This window comes from Eublepharis macularius, chromosome 1 (assembly GCF_028583425.1).
Source record: "Eublepharis macularius isolate TG4126 chromosome 1, MPM_Emac_v1.0, whole genome shotgun sequence".
In the NCBI taxonomy this organism is placed as follows: Eukaryota; Metazoa; Chordata; class Lepidosauria; order Squamata; family Eublepharidae; genus Eublepharis; species Eublepharis macularius.
The window spans coordinates 141,611,619-141,636,400 of NC_072790.1; the positions used below are offsets into that span (position 1 = coordinate 141,611,619).

The 24,782-nt window shown below is 49.2% G+C and overlaps 1 protein-coding gene across 1 annotated transcript in view; it reads right to left on the reverse strand.

Annotated features, from left to right (window-relative positions):
* The window catches only part of RPS6KA2 (ribosomal protein S6 kinase A2), a 299,866-nt gene extending 278,810 nt beyond the window's left edge, over positions 1 to 21,056 (reverse strand). The window contains exon 1 of the mRNA XM_054982534.1: positions 20,958 to 21,056. Coding sequence (XP_054838509.1) covers positions 20,958 to 21,056 — 99 coding nt within the window. The remainder of the gene's footprint in view (positions 1 to 20,957) is intronic.
* Positions 21,057 to 24,782: the final 3,726 nt, after the last annotated feature.

Here is a 24,782-nt window from a genome sequence, read left to right on the forward strand (position 1 = left end):
CAGACGGCTCTCCTACACGCCTCCCCTTCCTCACGTCTGCTGGGGGAGGTGGGATGATATAATAATAAAGGCTGATTTCTGTGCAATGGGTGTCTGTGTTCTTTGCCTTGGGATGGGGACGAGGGGGCAGGCCCGCTGTGTCTGCCTCTTGGTGGCGGCCTCAGGCCAGCCCTCCCCTTCGGCACCACTTGGGGGCTGTCCCCTGCTGCCAGAGACTGGCTGCTGCCCTGGATTCCTCATGGCAGGGCGCCTGCCAGTCCCATGCCAACCTCTCTGGACGCGGCCGCCAGGGACTTGGTGCTACATTGGGCAAACGGGGGAAAGGCTTCTCAGACTACGCCCACCCCTCTCCTTCCCGACTGCGAGCCCCGCCCGACACACGAGCCGAGGCAGTCTGCCAGCATGGGCGCGGTTTGCCTGCTGCTCTGGGGCCTGGCCGGGATCGCGTGCTGCCCATAGGCTGCGCCTTTCCTGGCCCCTCCCCCTGACGCTTGTCAGGAACAGCGCCCTTTGGCTGCGCCTGGCGGCGGCCGTGGATCAGACCCGCCCACAACACTTTCTGGTTCTCCAAAATTGCATCTCTGCGCCGCTGCGGGCGCCGCTGCGGCCACACTTTGCTGGCACAGGATCCGGCCCGGCGGCGCCGCCACACCACCAGTGCAGCCGCGTCGGCGTTGGGGCCGGCCATAGGATTGCGCTGCAAATGGCACTGGAAGAGACAATAAATCCTCTGACATTTAATTGGGTTTATTCTGGCATGAACTTTCATATACAACTACATACTTAATTGGCTATGATAGCTGGATTGCTGTGAAGAAAACAGAAATATCTTTTATATTCACAAGAATTAATTTAAGCATGAATAAAAAGTGCAAATTGAAAAGTGAGAGTGGTAAAAATTTCACTTAGGTAGGTGTGCATATGCACAGGTCCTAGACAAAGAGAGTCCTGTCTAACCATCTTCAGTTTGGCAAGTATTATTCAGTGTAGTTCTAAACACAGTTATAAGACCACTGAAGTCAAGAAGCTTAGACTGGAGTAACTCATCGTAGGATTGCACTGATTGATGGAACCCAGAGGAGCCAAATATGTATGACTATTTTCAGTGCAATATACCATTTTAGCCTATTTACTTCAATGGATTTAAAAGAGTGTAACTGTGCTTAGGAGTACACTGTTAACATTGTTGAAATTACACGATAAAGCATTCAGCGTCTTGGGGAAACTGGTTTCAGATAGCAACAAGTCTGCATTAAGGATTTGTGAGGAAATCTGATATTCCTTGGAGATTAAACATTTTTCAGTTTAAGAATCCTAGCCCAAGGCATTTTTTTGAGCGGAAACGCCCCGGAACGGCATTCTGGTAGCTCTTTAAAATACCCATGTGACGGGTGTCACATGAGTATTTTAAAAATGACCTATTTTGGCCATTTGGGGCCCGGATCGGGCTGTTGCCAGGGCACTGGCCCAATCCGGGCCATTTTGGCCCAATCTGGGCCATTTGGGGCCTGAAATAGGCCAAAAATGGCTAAACAGCATCAAAAAGGCCTGGATATGGGCAAAACGGCTCAGATCGGGGCCTAAAATGGCAAGGATTGGGCCTGAAATGGCCAGGTTCAAGCCCAAAATGGCTCAGATAGGGGCCGAAATGGCCAGGATTGGGCCACAGCCAGGTGTAGAGGGTCCCACCACCCAGGAGCAGCCTGTTCCAGGCCATTTTGGCCCCAAAATTGGCCATTTTGGGCACCTTTATGGCCCCAAACGGCTCAGATTAGCGCCGAAAGGGCCAGGATTGGGCTGGTGGCAGGCAGGGGAGGATTATCCCACCTGGCAGTGATTCAATCCAAGCTGTTTTGACCCCAATCCGGGCCACTTCGGTGACGTTTTGGGCCAATTAAGGGCCTAAAATGGCCCAAATCAGGGCCTAAATGGCCTGGATCAGGCCAGTATCAGGTGGGGGAGGATTCCCCCAGTGGCTATTTAGGCCTGGATTGGGGCCGTTTTGGCCATTTTGGGCCCAAAACGGCCCAGCTCAGGGCCAAAACAGCCAAGATCTGGCCAGTGCCAGGCTGGGGAGGTTTCCCCCACTCAGCAGCAGCCTGTTCCAGGCTAGTTCAGCCCCGATCTGGTCTATTTTGGGCCCAATCATGGCCATTTTGGGCCTGAATTTGGCCCAAAATGGCCAAAGGGGGGCCAAAATGGCCAGGATTGGGTCCAAAACAGCCAGGATTGGGCCTCTGTTAGGCAGGGGGATACTCCCTTACCTGGCAGCGTCCAGATCCTGGCCATATTGGGCCCCTTTCGGCCACTTTTGGGCCCAATTCTGGCCCGAAATGGCCAGGATTGGGGCGGAAATGGCCAGAATTGGGCCCAAAACATCCAGGATCGTGCCGCTGCCAGGCGGGGGAGTGATCTCCCATGTGGCAGCAGACTAATCTGGGCCGTTTCTGGCCCGTTTTGGCCCAATTTGGCCCCAGAATTGCCTGGATCGGCCCTAAACAGCCAGGTTCAGGCTGCTGCCCTGCAGGGGTGTGCTCTCCTGTGTGGGAACAGCCTGTCCCAGGCTGATTCCAGCTGTTTTGGGCCCGTTTTGGCCCAATTTGGGCCCGAAATGGCCCAGATCCGGCCACTGCTGAGTGGGGAGTGCTCCCCTGCAGTGGAGCGGCCCATTCCGGGCCAAATCGGACCCACCCCATGGAGCACAGGAGTGCTCCCGTGGCAGCCAGACCTGCGTGATGACATCACTTCCCAGGAGTGATGTCATCATGCAGTCCCAGGAGCATGCGCACTGCATGCGTGCACTTGTATTGAGAGGCACGCCACGTCCTCCCGGGAATGGCCCCGGGAAGAGTTCCCCCACCTCTTTCCCCAGAAAAAAAGCCCTGCCTAGGCCTCTGTGTTGCATCCAAAGCCCTCTTGTATCCTAGGGGTCCTTTGCTACATGGAAACGCAGAAATATAATACACAGTTTTCTTACTCATCATCTATCGCTCTTTTCTTGTAATTTGCAATGTGGCTCTGAGGGGGGGGGGGAGATGAAACACTCTATGGATCAAGATTTGCTTTAGTCATGTCATATGGTAAAAACAATTTTATTTGTATCTTGTTATATTTACTATTTCTGAAATAAAGTCAGTGCAACTGAATTGTTCCCTCCAAAACATCTGAGCTTGTTCTATTAACTCAACAAACAGGTCAATATTGTTAACGCTAATCTTAATTCTATTGTTTACCGCCTTCTTGAACAATCCAGCATTTGCACTGACATTTTTTCTATGTACAATTCTGCTACACTGAGTTTCATATATGTAAATAGTGAGGTTCTCCCGGAAGTTACTATAGGAAATGAAAAATCTGTTTAGACTAAAAGCAAATACCTTAGAACAGGAATGATGATAGATGACTTAGTAAAAAACTGTGCATGGAAAAAACTTGAAACGTATATACAAAGGGCACCATCTGAAGCTCAAACTAAGACACACAGCCTTCACAATATTCTTAAAATTCAAAATGATAGTCAGATTTTGTAACCAGTGTAAAAAATAGGGTTACGAGTTCCCCAGTGAGGGTGGGGGATCCCCCGCTCCCAGTCTCTGCCCCTGCTGCCTCTCAACTGGCTGGTGGGGAGAAAGGTGCAGGAACGGGCCTAGGAACCCCTCAGCACATTCCTGTGTGTTCCAGAGCACATTCATATCGCACCAGGTATGATGTCATTCCTGGCACAATGTGGAAGTGACAGGTTGCACATGGGTTGATTTTGAAAAAATTGGCCCCATACATAAATTGTATGAGGACCAATTTTTACCATATCAGCCAGGAGCGCAACTCATCACTTCCATGTCAGGCTGGGAATGACATCATTCCTGGCATGACACAGAAGTGTTCCAAAGCATTTGGAACTTCATTTTAGGTTTATTACAAAGCAACAATACACAGTGACAACTCCCAGCCATCAATTCCCACCACTATCTGATCAGCCAGGAATGTCATGATGGTTGGGCTGTTATATGGCATGGTGGGAATTTTTCTTCAGTTCTTCATCATGACTGCTATCAGTACTTGCTTGGATTGTGTACCCCCTTTTCATTTCTTTTTCCAAATGCCTCTCACTGAGACAGAGAGAAAAAAAGAGATGCTGTCTGCTTTGTTTCCAGATGGAAGCTAGAAGCAGCAGGCAGCTTGGAGGGGGTAGGCAGGCAGGGCAGGCAGGCAAAGTAGCACCCCAAGCGGGAAGGGGAAATGGAAAAAAAACCAACACAAATGAGCAAAAGTTAACCTTTCTTTAATATAGTCAATATAACTGAACAGATTGCAATAATTTTTGATATCCAGTATCTGACTCTTACTTAAGGAACTAGAACCAACTAGAATAGTCAGTAGAAATTCCTCCTGAAGAGGATCATCTCAATGGGTACTTTAGTACTCAGCATTTTCACTTTCCATCAAGCATGGGCAGAGATGGTGTGCATGTGAGCTTTTTCATAACAAAGCTTTCCTTGTGCCTGCTGCTCACAAGCAAGGCTGTGCTGTCCCCTTCCCAGCGTGCCTAACATGTTAGGAGGACAAAGACAAACACTTTGCTTGTACACTCTGGCCAGCAGGCAGGGTTACATGGGAAAGGAACAGATATGGGCTTTATTCCGCGCGCCCCACCCCCGGTCCAGGTAGTGCTGTTGCTTGACAGAGTTGGGAAAAGGGAGGACAGAGAGAAAATAGAGTTATTCTAAAATGGTTAAAAGCAGACTGTCACTTGATTATTATTTCCATCCTTTCTAAGAAAATTTCCTTCTGACAACAAACTGTCTCAGGTCTTTCCTGATATGTCCTGGTTTAAGAAATACCTTTTAGAGTGGGTTCCAAATATCACAACAAGTGATGTGTGTGTGTGTGTGTGTGTGTGTATACTTACTCATTACCATTCCCTTGTTCTTAGTAAACTAGAGATAGCATGTTCAATTCTAGTTTTAAATTGCAACTTCGGTTTTATTCAGAATGCTTATATTGACTAGAACAGAAGACTTAGTTTAGGCATGCTCATAGTTTTGCATGCAACATGTCATGTCACAAATACATCATGAAATTCCTTTAAATTTCAAACATGATTCCTCACGTGTAATTGGTGGCAGGAGAGGAGGAAGCTTATATTTGAGAAACAGTCTAAAAATCCCTATAGACATGCAGAAATAGTTGAGGTATAACTTGTATCCAGTCTGTTATTCAGTGAAATATTTAGGAGGAGTTAATTGAACTACACATAGACTAGACAGGCATATGTAACTATGAAGTGATTATCTTCTTAACTCTGATTAATGTTGTTCATCTTCTGGTTTTTCCTCAAATTACATTTCCAGCAACTTTGGGCTGTCAGACTTAATATGAGACATGTATGAGACTCTCCTTGCCAGACCTGATTTGAGACAGAGTGTAACACTTGTACAGAAGGGATAATTTCAGCAGATGAAGCTTTTTTCAACAGTATGTGTGTATGATGAGAAAGACTGCACTGGCTAAAACATTCTGTTTGTTTGTTTGTTTGTTTGTTTGTTTGTTTGTTTGTTTGTTTGTTTGTTTGTTTGTTTGTTTGTTTGTTTGTTTGTTTGTTTGTTTGTACTGCCTCTCCTTTGAATGAGGCCTGAAGTGCTTTACAAAAATTAAAACAATTAAAAAAATTAAAACAACTAAAATAATTAAAACAACAATAAATATTATATATTAAAATAAAAACACAACCCTGCAATTAGGTGGTCCCAGAAATACAGCCAGTAGTAAAAACTTAACTATAAGAAAAAACTTTTATACCTGTACTTGCATACTTGGGGAAGGATTATGTATTCCCATATTGTGGGAGTTTTGCTCATGTGGCTTTTTAGAAATTCTATGCAGCTTGTGGGGTAGACAAAAATGAGGCATTTAGACAATTCATAGAATTATAGAGTTGGAAGGTAGCTCCAGGGTCATCTAGTCCAAGATATTCACAACTACCTCCCCCCCCCCCCCGCCCACCACAACCCCTGCTCCATTCCCAGAAGATGGCAAAACATCTCCAACATCCCTAGCCAAACTGGCCTGGGGAAAATTGCTTCCTGACCTCAGAGTGGTGATCGGCATCACCCAGGACATGTAAGAAGGAGCCACAAGAACTATGCACTGATGTAACTCTTCCTGCCCTCCCTCTCATGATCTGCCTAGGTTCACAGAATCAGCATTGCTGTAAGATGGCTATCTAGCCTCTGCTTAAAAACATTCAAAGGAGAGCCCACCACCTCCCAAGGAAGTCTGTTCTACTGAGGGACTGCTCTAACCGTCAGGAAGTTGTTGAAGTTATTCCTAACGTTGAGCCGAAAACTCTTTTGATTTAATTTCAACCTACTGGCTCTGGTCCAACCTTCTTGGGCAATGGAAAACAACTCCATGCCATCCTCTATATGACAGCCCTCCAAGCTCTTGAAGATGATTATCGTATCACCTCTCAGCTGTCTCCTCTCTAGGCTAAACATACCAAGTTCCTTCAACCTTTCCGCATAGGACTTGGTCTCCAGACCCCTCACCATCTTCATTGCCCTCCTCTAGAAACATTCTAGCTTGTCTATATCCTTCTTAAATTGTGGTGCCCAAAGCTGAACATAATACTCTAGGTGAGGTCTAACTAGAGCAGAGTACCATTACTTCACATGATCTGGACACTATACCTCTGTTGATACAGTCCACAATTTTTAGCTGCCACATCACACTGCTGACTCATGTTCAGTGTATGGTCCACTAAGACTCCTAGATCCTTTTTGCACATACTACTGCCAAGTATCCTATAATTATGCATTTGATTTTTACTACATAAATGCAGGATTTTATATTCATCTGTTGAAATTCATTTTGTTTTAGCTCAGTTTTCCAGCCTGTCAAGATTATCCTTGTAATGATTTTAAGTGTGTGTGTTTCTTTAAATGATTTGTGTGTAACAGAAGAAGAATGGGCGGGGGGGATGAGTGAGGCCGTTGTCACATGGCCATAAATTTAGCAACAAACTAGCACCATCTACCACTGAACGCTCACCTTATTCCAGTTCTGTTTCGATTTCGCCGTTCTTCCCAAATCACACTTTGTGACTCTTTATTTCTTCCTCATCCGCTTCCATGTGAATGCCCTGGATCAACTGTGAACGCTTTGCAATGCCAAAGCGCTCACTTCCTCGATCATCTGTCCCTCCTAATCCTGATTCTCCCACCCCACACTCCCACAAGCCCCAGCATGACCCACAATTCAGCCTCAAAGTATTTTTTTAAAGTAAGCCTTATCGCAATATTGCGATATTCTGCCATGCAAGAACGACGGAAGCAGTTTATCCTGATTGACATTTCCTCTACCATTTTATTGCCAAGTAGCCATGCCCGAGGCCGACTGTCTCGCCCACTCACCCTCCCCGGCACTTCTTGAGGGACGCTTTGGAAGCCGCTTCCTCCATGGAGCAGGACTGGGAAAGCGAAAGGGACAGCTGGGAATGGGCTGCAGCTGAGCCAAAGACGTTGGGAGGACAGCCGAAGCCCCGAGGCCCCAGCGGACACCCTTTTCCCGGCTCTCCGCTCCTGCAGCCAAAGCGCCCCAGCGAGCAGCCCCTCCGCCTCCGGCTAGGCAGGCTCCCCGGTTAAGGGAGAAGGTTCTCCTCCTGCGAGGGCTCGGAGGGGTGCTTGAGCAGACCTTGGCCGTCGTTGGGGGAAGGGCTGCCATTTTGTGCACGTCCCAAAGTCTGCCGGTCAGCAATGACTTCCCCCCTCTTGGCGTAGTTGCAAAACTGACCACCGCATGCTTAGCCTTGCTGGGACGAGCTGCTGCCCAATATAGCACAAATATGCGGGGAAATTTTTTTTTTTACAAACAAGAGGGGCAGGGGTTTTTTGCCCCCTTTAAGGAAGTACTTTGACTGACAGTCAAATTGCACTTTTCCCTTTTAATGAGACCGACTGGAAGCGCAAGCACTCGACAGATGATGGGGGGAATCCATTATGATAGCAATAACAGAAGATACGATTTCTAGCACAAAACTGACAAAATAAGGGGCTGTGTGACGACGGCCTGAGTGAGGTGACTGGTTGATGACTGAGAGTATAGGTGGAGTTGAGAAGTGTGAGTGGAGTGAAATCTGATTGAAAAGTGGCAGTAGTCTAGGGGTGGAGTGAACTGCAGTTTTTTTCAGTTACTGAACGGAGAGAACAGTATTCATTCTGGGCAAAGCAAGCGACCTGAATGGAAGCCTGAAAGGATTCTCATTCTAGTTCAGTCAGGCAATCTGTGTGAAGCCTGAATGGTGTGTTTCTGACAGAAAATACTCATTCTAAGTCAGATAAAATGGGTATGTGCCTGAGAAAGTCTATGTACATTGGAATAAGAGATTAATCTATCTAAATCAGGTATGATTATTTATGTGACTGATCCCCTTTGCACCTTAAACTATTTAGAACAACTACTCACAGAATTTGGTATGATTTCAGGTTTACTGATAAATCAAACAAAATCACAAATATTACCAATTAACATAAGGAAAGAAGATGCAGACAAAATAAAAAAACAACACAAGTTTCATTGGTTAGAAAAGGAACTGCTTTACTTAGGAATTGTAATTTCTACTAATAACAAAAATTTTATACAATCAAACCACTTTAAAATAATTACACAAATTAAAAATGACATGAATAAATGGAAAAAGATAAAAATCTCATGGTACGACAGACTTCATTTGATAAAAACATTTATTCTACCTAGAATAATATTTGTCATGAGAGCTATACCTATTAAAATTCATGAAAACATAATTAAGCAATGGTAGTCCATACTAAATTCTTTTTTGTGGGATCACAAGAAACCCCGGATTTCCTTTAAAATTCTGAGATTAAAAAATCATCACGGAGGACTTAATTTCCCCGATCTATCATTATACAACAAAGCAATCAGACTTTCCAATCTCCTCTCGCTTTGGCACTCAAACGAAACAACAGAGTGGACTTCGACTTGCAATAAGTTACCACCCCAATGGAAAATACAAGAAATAATTTGGAACCCACCTACTAAACGACCTAACGGAATAAAGAATAATACCTTCCTTGATGCGATCCTACATATTTGGAATAGCACCAGAACTAAATTAATACCAGACATGTCGAGGCACTCTCCTATTTCTGTACAAAACATATCAATAGACACTAAAACTCAAATAGCAAAAACATTGAAAACTACTGATATTATCACATTAAAAGATATAGCAACGAAGGACGGTCTCATAAGCAAAATTGAGATAGAACAAAAATTTCAAAGCTCAATTCCATGGTTCTTATATCTGCAATTACAAGCTGTCACCCAACAAATAAACATAAGAAAGGTTATGAATGCAACTCAGACAAGATTTGAGCAATTCATGGATGCTAAAAAATATCAAAAAAGGGCATGATTTCAAAAATATATGGCCTGCTATTGTCCTCTAACATCCCTAACAATTTTAGTTATCAAACTAAATGGCATAAAGATCTTAATGAAGTACTGACATTAGACAACTGGGAAAAAGTATGGGCATCAAAATTAAATAAATCCTCAACTATATTAACTAAAATACAAAGCTATAAAATTATACACAGGTGGTACCTAACACCCAAAAAAATCTCCTTAATTTATTCTTCAGCATCGCCCTCTTGTTGGAAGAAATGCAATAATGAGGGTAATTTTGCTCACTGTTGGTGGGAATGTCCCTTGATATCTCGATTTTGGTCAGAAGTACTAAATATTATTAAGGAAATAACAGGGCACAGTGTCGCCAAAAGTAATCTTCTTGGAACAGTTCTTGGAACTGTGGGATCAGACATCAATCCCAAATGTTAGAAGAGACCTTATCAACTCTCTCCTGGTGGCAGCTAGGAGTGCAATAGCAACCAAATGGAAAGACCAATCTCCACCTACTACAGAACTTTGGTTTACAAAAATCTGGAACCATTTGATAATGGAAAAAATAACTGACAATCTACATCAGACGGAATATCCATCTTCGGGATCAAACTTCTGGGAAAAATGGATCCCATTTTATGAATTTATAGAAGCAAGAGATCTGCAACCTCCCTCTTCACACCACTCATTGTTGATGTATTATAGTTGAAGCACTGTGTTAATATTTTTAAATGCAATGTATTATATTGGTTTGTTGTTTGATTATTGTTACAGTTCTAAAATTGAATAAAAATATTAATAATGAATGAATGAATGAATGAATGAATGAATGAATGAATGAATGAATGAATGAATGAATGAATGAATGAATGAATGAATGAATGAATCCGGCAAGCTATGTGAAAAGACATGAATGAATCTAAGTCTGTGGAGTTTATTCTCTTAAAGAAAACTTGTGTGGAAAATTACTTTGTGTGAATGAGTCTATGGTAAAAAAAGCTTTAAGAACAGATAACTATCTTTGAAACCACCAAGCTTAAAAAAGTGTGAAACTATTATGTTTCATGTAATAATAAAGGTTTGTTTTGGGTTTTTTTTAAATCACCCCAGAGTATATGAGATTTCTATATATCCCAGTCTTATTTTCAAGGCCACATAGTTGCACAAAGAAGCCTGTCCGAGGCCCGACACGCCGGCCTCGGACTCCCCCCACCCCCACCCCCCCGACGACGCAGAACCCACCTACCGGGCGGGAGAGGCCAAGGACGAGGCTCCACCGGTGGGAGAAGGCCCCAGCGGCTGCGCCGTCGCTGCGCCGCCGCCCGCCGCCGCACCGGAGGAGAGGAGCCCGAGCGGCCACGACAGCGGGCGCACGCGGAAGCGGCGGCCGGCGCGGTCAGCGCTCTGGCGGCGACGGCCCCGTCCGGGCCGCGGGGAAGGCCGCAGCGAGCGGGGCGAGGCTGCGCCGGGCGGCCGGACGCCGGCGCAGGCGCCCTCGGCCGAGCGGGATGGCGGCCGGGGCCAGCAGGGGGGAGGGAGGAGCAAGCCAGCCTGTGATTGGAGGGCGGCCCGGGGAAGGGCCAGATCGCCCCGTCAGGGGCCTGGCCCGCCGTCCATCACAGGGCAGGAGGGAGGAGGGCAAGAGGCATTGGGGGAGAGCGAGACAGCCCGGCTAGCAGCCCACCAACGGGGCAGAGGGAGGTGGGCACAATGGGCTGGGATGCAGGTGGCACAGGTGTTGGGATTGATGGTGGGCGGAAGCACTCGGGGATGAGGGTGGAGCTGGAGAGGGGAAAGTATTTAAGGAGGCTCTGGAGGCAGGCCGAGGAGGAAGGTACGGAAAGAGACATAGCAGGAGCCCGGCATCCTAAGGCGAGCACCCTGCCATTTGTCAGCTGGCTGCCCTGAAGGTTAAGGCGCAGCCGGCCGGGTGGAGCCACGTGCTGACCGGCCCGCCGGTCAGACAAGGGCCGCCCTAGTCTGAGGCCGCCCGTGAAAGAGCCTCCACGCTTCCTTGGGGACCCGCCCAGCCGCTCCAGGCTACCAGCACGGACCCGCCGGGACCGCCCCACCCCGACCCGTCGCCAGGGGGCGTGCCACGGCCTGACATCGTGGTGGAGAATGCGGGCACTGACCCTGCTGTGAGGCGCCCGCAACCCCACCTCCCGACCCCGCCCGGGTGGACGAGGCCTCGCACCTATCTGCGCCCGGCAACCTTCGGCCGGCCCAGGCTTGACTCCGAGGCGGTACAGACGGAGGGCACTCCCATGGACCAAGCAGCTGCTGCAGCAGCGGGCGGGGCCGGGCAGCCCGCGGCCCCTACGGCCCTGGACTTGGGCCAGCTCAGCCAATGGATGGCCGAGCAGCAAGTGCGGCTCCTGCGGGACCTGACGGCACAGCAGCAAGAGTCACAGGCCACGTTGCTCCGTGGACTGGCCCAGACCCTGGGGGCCGGACCCGCCGCTTCGGTCCTCGGCCCCATGCGGGGGGCCCCCTTTCAGCTGACCAAGCTGGGAGAGGCCGACGAGATAGATGCCTACCTGGAGGCATTCGAGCGCACAGCGGAAGCCGCCCAGTGGCCCCGAGACCAGTGGGCATTCATCATTGGCCCTTATCTGACGGGAGAGGCCCAGGCGGCCCTGAGGGCCCTACCCAAGGAGGAGAGCGCTGACTACCGGGTGCTGAAGGCCGCTATTCTCGACCGGTATGAGGTGACACCCGACTCCTACCGTCAGAAGTTCAGGTCCATCACCTACAAAAAGGTCGAGCGGCCCAGAGCCCTGATCAATGCGCTAAGGGATGCCGCCTACCGGTGGCTGAAGCCCACCTTGGAGGGCGAGAAGAAGATCGTGGATCAAGTGGTCCTGGAGCAATTGCTCAATATCCTCCCCCCCAAAGCCCGACAGTGGGTAGCCTGCAGCCACCCTGCGAGTCTGAAGGAAGCCACGGCCCTCCTAGAAAACTTCGCCGCGGCGGCAGACCCACGCGAGGCCCCCCGGGACACGGGCCCAGGAACAAGGACCACCGGGCCCTCCCCCCGGCCTCTGGACAACCCGCGCCCGGGGAGGGCCAGGTCCGGAGCCCGGGAGGCGTCGGGGCCGTGAACGGGGGCTTCTCGGGCACCCCCGCTGCTCCCCGGTTGGGAGGGGGCCTGGGGCCGACCCCTGGCCGGGCCCGGACCGGAGGCCGCCCCAAAGAGTTCCCGCGACCCCGAAGACCGGGGCCCGTGCTTTAAGTGCGGCCAGCGGGGCCACTTCATCCGCGACTGTCCGCTCATGGAGTGTGACGCCGGCTGGGAAGAAGCCTACCCGGTGACGGCCCGCCCGCCAAGACCGCCGCCGCTGATAGTGATGGTGGAAGTGGCAGGGCGGCGCCTGTCCGCCTTCTTGGATAGCGGCAGTTCTATTTCAATGATCCGCACACGCCTGCTACCGCCCCACTTACCCATCGTCCGCTCGACGTCCGTGGCCTGCTTCCATGGCCACTCGGAGACCTACCCGGTGGTACGAGTGCCTCTGACCTGCCGCGGACAGACCTGGGAGGTAGAGCTAGCCCGAGTACCGGCCCTGCCCTACCCTGTTCTCCTGGGCCGCGATGCCCCCAGCTTCCACCACCACCTCCAGGCTGCACGCGGACCCGAGGAAGCCTTGCCCGTGGAGGACCCGAGGGAGGGACCCTCCACGGTGAACGACCCCACAGCAGACCCGAACGCCCAGGATTGGTCGACGGACCCCAGTTTCATCGCTCGCCAAGCGGACGACCCCACGTTAGGTGGGCTCCGAGACGCCGTGGCGGTGAGTGAGGGGGTCGTGATGGATGGCAGGCGGGCTGGGAGAGTACCTCGGGTGATCCAGGAAGGGGGCGTGTGGTTCCGCGTCACGAGGGCCAGGGGTAGCGAAGTCCGACAGCTTCTGGCCCCCCAAGGCTATCGACCACGTATACTCGCCCATGCGCACGACCACAGCTGGGCCGGACACCAGGGACCTGCTAACACCCTGGCCCGGGTGCTGGCCCGATTCTTCTGGCCGTCGGTGTCCCGAGACGTGAAGGACTACTGCCGCACCTGCGAGGTCTGCCAGCGAACAGCGGGTCGGCCGCCCCCGCGGGCTCCCTTGGCACCACTGCCCGTGATCCGCACCCCCTTCGAGAGAGTGGCTATGGACTTCATAGGCCCGTTGCCGCGGACCGCCCGGGGATGCAGGTTCGTCCTCGTCCTGGTGGATTACGCCACCCGGTACCCGGAGGCCATACCCCTGCGGACGATGCAGGCGCCCGGCGTGACGCGCGCCCTGGTACGATTCTTCGCGCAGGTGGGCATCCCCAAGGAGCTGGTCACGGATTGTGGCACCCCGTTTACGGCCTCTGTAACCCGTCAGTTATGCCGCACCATGGGAGTACGGCAGATCTTCACCTCCATATACCACCCGCAGACAGATGGCCTAGTGGAGCGGTTCAACCAAACGCTCAAACAGATGCTGCGGCGTCTGGCCCACGACCGCCCAGCCCAATGGGACCTCTTCGTGGACCCCTTGCTGTTCGCGGTCCGCGAATCGCCTCAAGCATCCACCGGCTTCACCCCCTTTGAATTAATATATGGGCGTAACCCTCGGGGGATCCTGGAAGTGATGGAGGGGCGACGGGCCGAGTCGTCAGAACCCCCAGGGAGGCCCGCCCCTGAATATATGAAGGAGCTCCAGGAACGATTAGAAGCAGCCCGGACCCTGGCCGGGCAGAATCTGGAGAAGGCCCGGGCGGCCCAGAAGGCCCGGTACGATCGCGGGACCCGGCTGAGAACCTTCAAGGAGGGGGATCGGGTCCTGGTCAACCGCCGCGTGTTCGGGCCCGGGCACCACGGTGACCCATGGCGGGGTCCCTTCCAGGTCAAGAGGGTATTGGGGTCCCATTCCTATGAGGTCCAGTGTGGCGCCTCCCCCCGTCAGTCCAAACGCCTGCACATCAACGACCTCAAGGAGTGGCAAGAGCGACCCTCCGGCACCTGCCGACTCGCGGACGACCCACTGGACCCGCCAACGGGGGAGCTCCCGTGGACAGACCGCCAGCCGGAGGGAAACACGCCAGGGCTCGACGAGGCGTTGGAACCCCACCAGCGGCAGCAACTCCGGGCGCTGCTGAAGGACTTGCCCGGCTGTTTTTCCACCCGTCCAGGACGCACCCACCTGGCTGAGCACCGGATTCCCACAGACCCCGGCCAAGTGGCCCGGGCAACCTGGAGGCCCCTCCCCCGGAAGCAATGGGAGGCCGTGGCCCGAGAGGTGGAAGAAATGCTACGCCTGGGGGTAATCCAACCCTCACACAGCGAGTGGCGCAGTCCCATTGTGCTGGTCCCGAAGCCGGATGGGTCCGTGAGGTTCTGCGTCGACTACAGGGAGATAAACAAGGTCGCAAAGTTCGACGCGTACCCCATGCCCCGGGCCGAGGTACTAATCGATCAGCTAGGCGCGGCTCGCTACCTTTCGGCGCTGGACCTAACCAAAGGATACTGGCAGGTTCCCATGGCCCCGGGAGACCGCGAGAAAACGGCTTTCGCCACCCCCCAAGGGCTGTTCGAGTTCAAGGTCATGCCTTTTGGGTTGCACGGGGCCGCCGCCACCTTCCAGCGGCTGGTAGACCGGGCGCTGGCCCAGTGCCAAGGTTTCGCCACCGCCTACATAGACGACATCTTAGTCTACAGCCCTGACTGGCCATCCCACCTCCGCCATCTCCGCCAAGTGTTACGAGCCCTCCGGGACGCAGGGCTGAAGGCCAACCCCACCAAGAGCCGATTGGGTTTCCAGGAGCTGAAATACCTCGGGTTCCTCGTGGGGCGGGGGCAGCTGAGGCCCCTCCCGGACAAGGTGGCGACACTGGAGGCATGCCCCCTGCCAAAATCCAAGAAGCAGCTTAGGGGGTTTCTGGGGCTGGTCGGCTACTACAGTAAATTTATCGCACAGTACGCCAGCCGAGCCAGCCCCCTTACGGACTGCCTGCGCAAAGACCAGCCCAACCAGATCCAGTGGACGCCGCCCCGGCGACAAGCCTTCCTCGACCTCAAAGCCGCTCTGTCCGGGTCACCAGTCCTGCGCAACCCCGACTTCGACCGGCCCTTCATTCTTCAGACGGACGCATCCGATAGCGGGCTCGGGGCCGTCCTGTCCCAGGACCACGGCGGACAGGAGCACCCAGTCCTGTTCATCAGCAGGAAGCTCCAACCAGCTGAACGCCGTTACGCGGTCGTGGAAAAAGAGGCCCTCGCTGTCAAGTGGGCTGTCGGGGCGCTGCAATATTACCTCGCTAATAACCCCTTCACCCTCGTGACGGACCACGCCCCCCTGGTCTGGATGTCCCGGCTTAAAGATCACAATGCACGCGTGCTAAGATGGTATCTGGCTCTTCTACCCTTCAGCTTTACGATCCGGCACAGACCGGGGAAACAGCATGTCAACGCCGACTTCCTGTCCCGGATGTTCGCCGGAGAAGCCACGCCCAACGCAACGCGAAGAGGGGGTGTGTGTCCGAGGCCCGACACGCCGGCCTCGGACTCCCCCCACCCCCACCCCCCCGACGACGCAGAACCCACCTACCGGGCAGGAGAGGCCAAGGACGAGGCTCCACCGGTGGGAGAAGGCCCCAGCGGCTGCGCCGTCGCTGCGCCGCCGCCCGCCGCCGCACCGGAGGAGAGGAGCCCGAGCGGCCACGACAGCGGGCGCACGCGGAAGCGGCGGCCGGCGCGGTCAGCGCTCTGGCGGCGACGGCCCCGTCCGGGCCGTGGGGAAGGCCGCAGCGAGCGGGGCGAGGCTGCGCCGGGCGGCCGGACGCCGGCGCAGGCGCCCTCAGCCGAGCGGGATGGCGGCCGGGGCCAGCAGGGGGGAGGGAGGAGCAAGCCAGCCTGTGATTGGAGGGCGGCCCGGGGAAGGGCCAGATCGCCCCGTCAGGGGCCTGGCCCGCCGTCCATCACAGGGCAGGAGGGAGGAGGGCAAGAGGCATTGGGGGAGAGCGAGACAGCCCGGCTAGCAGCCCACCAACGGGGCAGAGGGAGGTGGGCACAATGGGCTGGGATGCAGGTGGCACAGGTGTTGGGATTGATGGTGGGCGGAAGCACTCGGGGATGAGGGTGGAGCTGGAGAGGGGAAAGTATTTAAGGAGGCTCTGGAGGCAGGCCGAGGAGGAAGGTACGGAAAGAGACATAGCAGGAGCCCGGCATCCTAAGGCGAGCACCCTGCCATTTGTCAGCTGGCTGCCCTGAAGGTTAAGGCGCAGCCGGCCGGGTGGAGCCACGTGCTGACCGGCCCGCCGGTCAGACAAGGGCCGCCCTAGTCTGAGGCCGCCCGTGAAAGAGCCTCCACGCTTCCTTGGGGACCCGCCCAGCCGCTCCAGGCTACCAGCACGGACCCGCCGGGACCGCCCCACCCCGACCCGTCGCCAGGGGGCGTGCCACGGCCTGACAAAGCCTAACACTTGGACACATTATTCAGGGGCAGGGGGGAATAACTAGCTTGGAATTGAATTCCTGGTGGCAGCATTACCTACCCAAAGGGTGAAATAGTAAGAGGGTTTAAGGCACCAAATCTAACTACATGACAGAAAGGGAGTTGTGTGACAATCCTGTATCCTGATTCTATCTTCTACCATATCTGCTACCCCTTCAAATTTAGTATCATCTGCAAATTTAATAAGCTTTCCTTCTATTCCTTCATCCAAACCATTTATAAAAATGTTGAACAGAGCAGGTCCCAGGATCTTGTTTGATGTTCTTCACTAACTCTAATGTGGATGTTTTTTCATATGCTGCCACTTTTTTTACTGATCCAGAAGAGTCAGCCATGTGTAGTTGCAAAATAGTAAAGAGTCCAGTAGCACCTTTAAGACTAACCATCTTATTTGTAGCATCCTGCATCTGATGAAGAGTTCTCGAAAGCTTATGCTACAAAGAAGTTGGTTAGTCTTAAAGGTGCTACTGGACACTTTACTCTTTTTTTTACTGCTACATTGTCAGGGATGGGACTGACTAACAGTGAAATCAATGGGCTTAGACTGGAGTAACTCTGCTTAGGATTTCACTGTATGACCCATTTCTCCCTTTCACATTAAATCCAGTCCAATTTTATCCTGTTGGCAGTGTCCCATTGGCAGAGGGGTAACACCAGCAGCCTACTACCAGTACTATCAGCACTACCATAAATTCACTATATTGGTATAGTTTTTCCCTCCACCAATAGAAAGGAGGAATTTAATAGTGATCCTATCCCTGACCCAGAGACCAAAGAAAGGCATAGGACTGCACTATTTGTTTATTATGCTTCCGATTTGTGGACAGGATACTGTCTTTAAAACATTTTTCTTTTCAAGAAAAACATTTTCATTTAATACTAAGGTATTATTTTGCTTAATTTCCTTGAGAATTCAGCTACATATAAAAAAGTACAAGCAGGAATATGCATAGATTTTCAACAGAGTTTCAAGGACTTCCACACTTCAAGAGGAATACAAGTTTCATGAATCACTTTTTCCTTTTACATTGGAACAACCCATGCTCCCTGTTGTATTATAATACTGAGTCGCTTTGCATAAACTCTGCTATTGGTGCCAGATACAAAGGAAGGAAAAGTTATTGCCATGCCCATAACACAGATAGGGTGAAAGAGAGCTCATGGGTTGCACTCTGATTAAAAACGAGTGAGGAATTTCACCAGTGAATAACAAGAATTTCAGGATTGTAGCCCATAAGCACTTAAAATAAAATATAAACATGTTATAAAAAGTATTATTCCGTGTAAATAAAATGCAATTGATCTTTTTATTTGCCACTGTATAATTGATTTGACTTGACACTAAATATATATATGAGCTTGAAAGTGGTCTCCATGTTATTAAAGAGAACAGAAAAAGTTCAGTGAACAGATATCAAAAACATTTTAAATAGAAATTGAGAGTAAGCAAGAGAGAGTGAGAGAAACCATTGATCCACCACTGTACCACCACTGCACTGATGTTCTGTACCACCAAGTTCCAAGAGGAATTTTGGGAGCAGCATCTGATGCAACACAAATAGCTGCAGTTAGAGAAATATGTCACATTTGGGCTTGCACACAGCTCAAGGGGCTCTTTGGAGCATGGCCCTGGTTGCAGGAGAAATTACTCTGAAAAAAAAAATCACTGAATATACACCAAAACTAAAACTCAAGATGTAAAGAAAAGTAGGCCACAACAAATTATTAATGTTTAAATCAATACTGCATTTTTGTTCATTATACCAAACATCATAGTGATGATTAGTATACTAACACCAGAGGCCTTCTGCCTCTCCATTTTGTTGGGATGGACAACATATAGGCCATCTCATAGCTAGTCATGTATCTCCTGACTCTAGTTATTGTTCCACTCTCACCTGAAATATTATGATATTGAAGCTTCCCCTATACAACAGCATGGCAATGCCAAACTCTTCACTTGCTTGAATTATTTCTTGAACTTCAAGACTTGCCTTTTGCTTGAGGAATCAATCATATCTATGGCTTTTGTTAAAAATACATTCCTACATTAAAAATATATCATCTTGTGGAGCTTAAATTTTTTAAAGGAAGACACTTCTTAAAGCACACAGGGTGCTAAGATTCGTGATCAGCTACTATTGTACTTGATGAAAGACCACAGAATAGACCTTCTTAGTAGAAGAAACCCACTTCAGAAAACTACATGTGTTCATTTAGAAGCCACTGAATTAAGCTTCTTTACAAACCACAGTGGAAATATATGCAGAGTTACACCTAAATCCATTGACTTAAATGGACTTAGAAGAATGTAAGTAACTGCTTATGACTGCACTCTAGGATAAAACAAAAAGGATTTGTGGTACCTGACTGACAAAGATGTTGGTGGTAGTGGTTATTCAAATATGAATGTTTTATTGTAGAATATACCAGCAATTCTACAATAAGAACCTCACAAAACAGTACATACAGCTTGTTTAGGAAATTGTTCTAAATTAATTAAACTGCAGTCAGTCAGGGATCCTCCTTTCTAACAATGACACACAAAACATTTTCTGTAATCCTTGTCAGCCTCCCCCCACTTCCCAATTTAATTCAGTTACTATCTCCTTTTCCTCTCATCCTCACAAAGAGTTTATGCCACTAAGGCCAATGGGATCACTTTCATGTGGTAAAGTGGGGAAGAGTTTAGGGAGGAAGACCAAACATTTATGTGAGTGATGCTATCTTGTTCGCAATAAAACCGTGAACACTGTTTTAATTAATCTTGCTTAAAATACAGAAATGGCAGAGGTATTTCTTAGTACAGGGATAGAAAGCAGAATCAAGGGAGGAAGATGTATGGAAATTCTATTTTCACACCTTTCCTGTTCTAATTGTCCTAAACAGTTCTTCAACAGTCTTGACAGCCCTTTTGGAAGAACAGTTTCTCATCAGGCGAAAATGCCAGTAGTGCATTGACTGAAAGCAAATTTTGACCAAGGCTGCTAGTACCTATAGGACAGGCAAGGAAAAGCCATGTTTATGCAATATAAAAATAAAAAAACAAACATCTCCTCAGAATCTTGCACAATTAATTCAGCTTTCAACTGCAGTAGTTGCAAGCAGGAGAGGGAAGTGAAAGAGCCAAACAGGAAAGCTGGCTATATTATTTTGGCATCATTTGTATTAATGTATATGATGCTGTGGTTCTCGAAAACCTTGGCAATGTCTCGTTTCACAATAGATGAAAGAAGGTTGCAACACTAGGCTGGCCCACGAAGAGAGGAATGACCCAAAATGGTTCTGATGATGCTTTACACTATAGTGTATTAGACGACAGATCCAGAGGAACAGCGATGTTACTCTGTTGCACCAAAGAATAAACAGGAGTCTTGTGGCACCACAAAAAGTAATAAACCGCTCATCTAGCATGGTAAACAGGAAGCCACTTTTGAAGCTCACTTGCACCTGAGGAAGTGGGCACTTGTCCATGATTGTTACCATGAATAAAATTTTTCTTAGTTTTTGAGATGTCACAAGACTCATTTCATATAACTTACTACCTAATAAAACTCCCCCCCCCCGATAAAAAGTTTATTGTAAAAGAAAAAGACAATAACAGTACATAAAAAAGACAAACTGAATATGTAACAGCAACCTGATAAAACTTCTGACTTATACAGAACCTTGAAGAACCCTTGAAGAAGCTTGAAGAACCTTCATCCTGCACACACAAAAAATCAAACCTTGGGAGCAAGAGTCTGTATGCATGTTTAAACTTGGGACACCAGCAAAGAAATAAAAGGGAAATTGGGAATATATTTTTTCGTGTATTGTTTCATTTGCTCAATTCTTTTTCTATTAAAAGTAACAACACCTTCTTTTAAACAATAATTTGTAACAATATCCCAAGACTCTTGTATCACTAGCTTAATCAGTACATTTCCCATCAATAAACAATTTGCTGAAAGGAAGGAAGGAAAGGAAGGAAGGAAGGAAGGAAGGAAAAACTTGAAGGGCAAACATATCAGGATTTTAGATAAAGCTAAAATTATTTGTTTTTACCTCAAATCTGCTTAGACTTGAGCTCTTTGAGCGAGACTTCTTGCGGAGATACACTGAGAAGAACCTACGCACTGTGAACTTCTTCATATTCATTTCCATCGCTCCGCTTTGAAGGGCAGGGCAAAGGAAAGGAAGATCCGCAGTGTCAGAGCAAAGCTAGAGCATTCCGCTAGTCTCCAGCGTTAAATCCGCCCGAGAAAGAAACGGATGGCGAGCCTTTCTCAGCAGGGAAAGGTTCCTTTCGGAATTCATCAAGTCCTGGAAGGAGAGGCTACGCACCTCAAAGGCACATCTCACGAGCCATCGATGCTTGCAGCACGCGACTTGCTCGCCGGAAAAGAAACAGCTTGTTCATCACCGGGTGTCCCTTGCCCGTGTTTACATTTCATCGCTGCAAGCCCAACTCTCTTCCTCTCCACCCTCTTTCAGTCCCTCCCTCCCTCGCCTTAGGTCCTGCTATGTCCAATCGGAGCCGGCGTTTCCTGCCTGCATAAAAAGCTACAGTACACGACAGCTCCCAGCCCCGCAGATCCGAGATAAATATTAGATACCACTATTACGTGCACTCCCCCACCCTTCTTGGGAGTAGGTCTTTGTTAGTTTCCTGGCGTTTGAATCGCACGAGAGAAATGAGCGCCCGGCTGCACTACTGTTATAAGCAGCTTGGAAACTACGGCGCAGAGACAGCTATAATTATCTTGGTCCAATTTGGGAAGGAAGATGCGAGCTCTCAGAAAGAAGATCCTCCTTTCAGCCCGTAACCTCAGGTCACTGAAACTATATTCGTGGTGCTACTGTGAACGCCTTTCCTTATTACTTTTCAAGAGCCTCCACCCCTTTAAAAAACGGAGTCCATCTCAAAAAATACTGAGGATTTTACATCAAAGTAATTAATTCTATGATACAGATCTTTGATAAAGTAAAGCCTTTGCCCACTATATATCACATGCAATATAGTGCCCCTATACTTCCTAATTTATTAAAATCCTCATGTCACCCACTAAAATGTAATACAAGGTGTAAGGGTCGAAGTTTATCCCACCCTTCACTCCTTCACCCTTTGATAATGAATCCTGCAGGAAGATAGCTACTTTTGCTGAATTGGAGAACTTACCTTCTGGATAAGAATTCTGACTTAATATTTACCATGGAAGGCCATTACAATGTCCCAGAGGTCCTTTTACCCCTCTCCTTACCCTGAAACCCCAAGATTAATGTTAAATCCATTTAGATAGAAATCTAGCAGCTGTAATTTCATTGCTGGAACTGACTGCACAATTCTGTCAGTTTCTGACTACCCTACTCACCCAAGAGGTTAGAGCAGTGGCACCAATTTGGAAGCTTGTTGGGAACCCGAGAGGGGCACGGAGTTATTGCAACAGGTCCACAAATCCATATGCACACTAAGCATTTTCATTTTGATCTTTTTGTCGTTATATATTTTCTCAATCCACAGATGCAACTACTGTAGCTACTATCACACAGGAGGTTAAAAAGCAGTCCTTATATTCGGACAGGCTGGGAACCACTGGATTAGAATACATTCCCTCAGTAAGTTTACCAAAATGATTAAGGTAGATCAGAACATACACATTTGTCCAATAAAAGAAAACCAAGTAAATGATTTGCAATAAAGAAAATAAAAATAACAATATAATTCTAGTTGCCATATATGCTCAATGAATTTCCACAGTGGACTAATGTAATGTTCTATACATTGACGTGTTTTTCAAAAGTTTTTGGAAACTGCAACTAATTTAAAATGCGACCACAGAGATACTGTCTTGGGCAAGTCACAGTGGTCATATTATGCCAGTCTTAATCCAGCTTCTGGTTTATATTTGGACTCACTTCAAAGGGCTGGTTTTGAGCTTTCAAGCGCTAAATGATCCTGGACCAGGATACTTGCCTTCTCCAACACAATCTGTTCATGCTTGGAGGTCCTCCTCATTGCATGCAGCTGCTATTTGGATGGATGGCAGAAGGCGACATATGACAGGGCCTTTTCAGTAGCAGCGCTGATGCTCTGGAACACCATCTCTGAGAGTTATTTTCTTCACCCTCCCTTTAATGTTTCAGTTGAATAGTTAAAACTAGGGATGTGCGTTTCGGCATTCAGAATGCCGAAAGAATGCCGAAACAAAAGTGTTTCGGCTTCTTTCAGGGAATGCCGAAACGTTTCGGGGAATCCCGAAACGTTTCGGGTAGCCGAAAGAAAAAAGCCGAAACGTTTCGGGATTCTTTCGTCTTTCATTCGGCTTTTCAATGGGAAAATGCCTCCGTCTTCCCGGACGTCTGGGGGAGGCATCTTCCCACCGAATAAGCCCAAAATTGGTGGGGACCTTCCTCTAACCCTTCTCTAACAACCACCCAAGTTTCAGACAGATTGGACTTTGGGGGGCCATGTTATGGCCCCCCAAAGCAGGTCCCCCCATCCTCCCATAAAGGAGCATCTTCTTCATTATTTCCTATGGGGAAAAAATGAAGAAGCAGGCTTCCTTTGCCAGGGGTGGCATTTTGCATGCAAAATGCCCCCTTACCCTCAGGGGCCCTTCTCCCACCCCTCCTCCCACCCCCCACCAAGGCTCAGCCTGCTCCCACTTGGGGGGGCCATTTCATGGCCTCCCCAAGTAGGTGCTCTAATCTCTACCACTGACAGCTGGGGGAGGCTTGTGTTGCCAGGGGTGGCATTTTGCATGCAAAATGCCCCCCAACCCTCTGGGGCCCTTCTCCCACCCCTCCTCCCACCCCCCACCAAGGCTCAGCCTGCTCCCACTTGGGGGGGCCATTTCATGGCCTCCCCAAGTAGGTCCTCTCAGCCCCTAAATTCCACCCCTTACAGCTCCACACAAACCCAATTCCCCCCAGCTGCCACACACAGACCCAAATCCCCACATTAGCCCCTCACAGACCCAAATCCACCCCCACCTGCCCCACACCCATAACCCCAGGAACAGGCTGGCAAAGGCCAGCCCTCTCCCTTTGTTCCCTATGCTGGGAACTTCTAAACTCTCTTTCCCTGGGCAATTCTGCACAGCCCAGGGGTGCCACAATGGTGGGCACACTTCTGAGTGCCAGCTGGTCCCTGTGAAAGAGCACCTGAACCACAGACACCCTCCCTCAAATTCCCCCACCACCTACAGAGATGGCTGGCCAGCCAGCCCCATTGTTCCCTATGATGGGAACCAACTGCACAACAAAGAATAAAACAAGAACAACACAAAATAAAGTTTTTTAAAAATTATTTTCTCCCTTCCAAAGTACAAGTAGGCAAAGCATTATGACACATAACACCAGCAGTCCCCCACACAGAAAAATAACACAACTCACTTAACATCAGAGAATCACAAAGCACGATTCCTGTCAAAAACACTTTATTTCTTGAACAGCTTTAGGCTACACAGCAGGGGGGGAACACCAAAGGGCATGGCAGCAGTATCTTACACAAAAATAACACAACTCACTTAACATCAGAGAATCACAAAAGCACAATTCCTGTCAAAAACACTTTATTTCTTGAACAGCTTTAGGCTACACAGCAGGGGGGGGACACCAAAGGGCATGGAAGCAGTATCTTACACAAAAATAACACAACTCACTTAACATCAGAGAATCACAAAAACACAATTCCTGGCAAAAACACTTTATTTCTTGAACAGCTTTAGGCTACACAGCAGGGGGGGAACACCAAAGGGCATGGAAGCAGTATCTTACACAAAAATAACACAACTCACTTAACATCAGAGAATCACAAAAACACAATTCCTGGCAAAAACACTTTATTTCTTGAACAGCTTTAGGTTACACAGTAGGAGGGCACAAAAG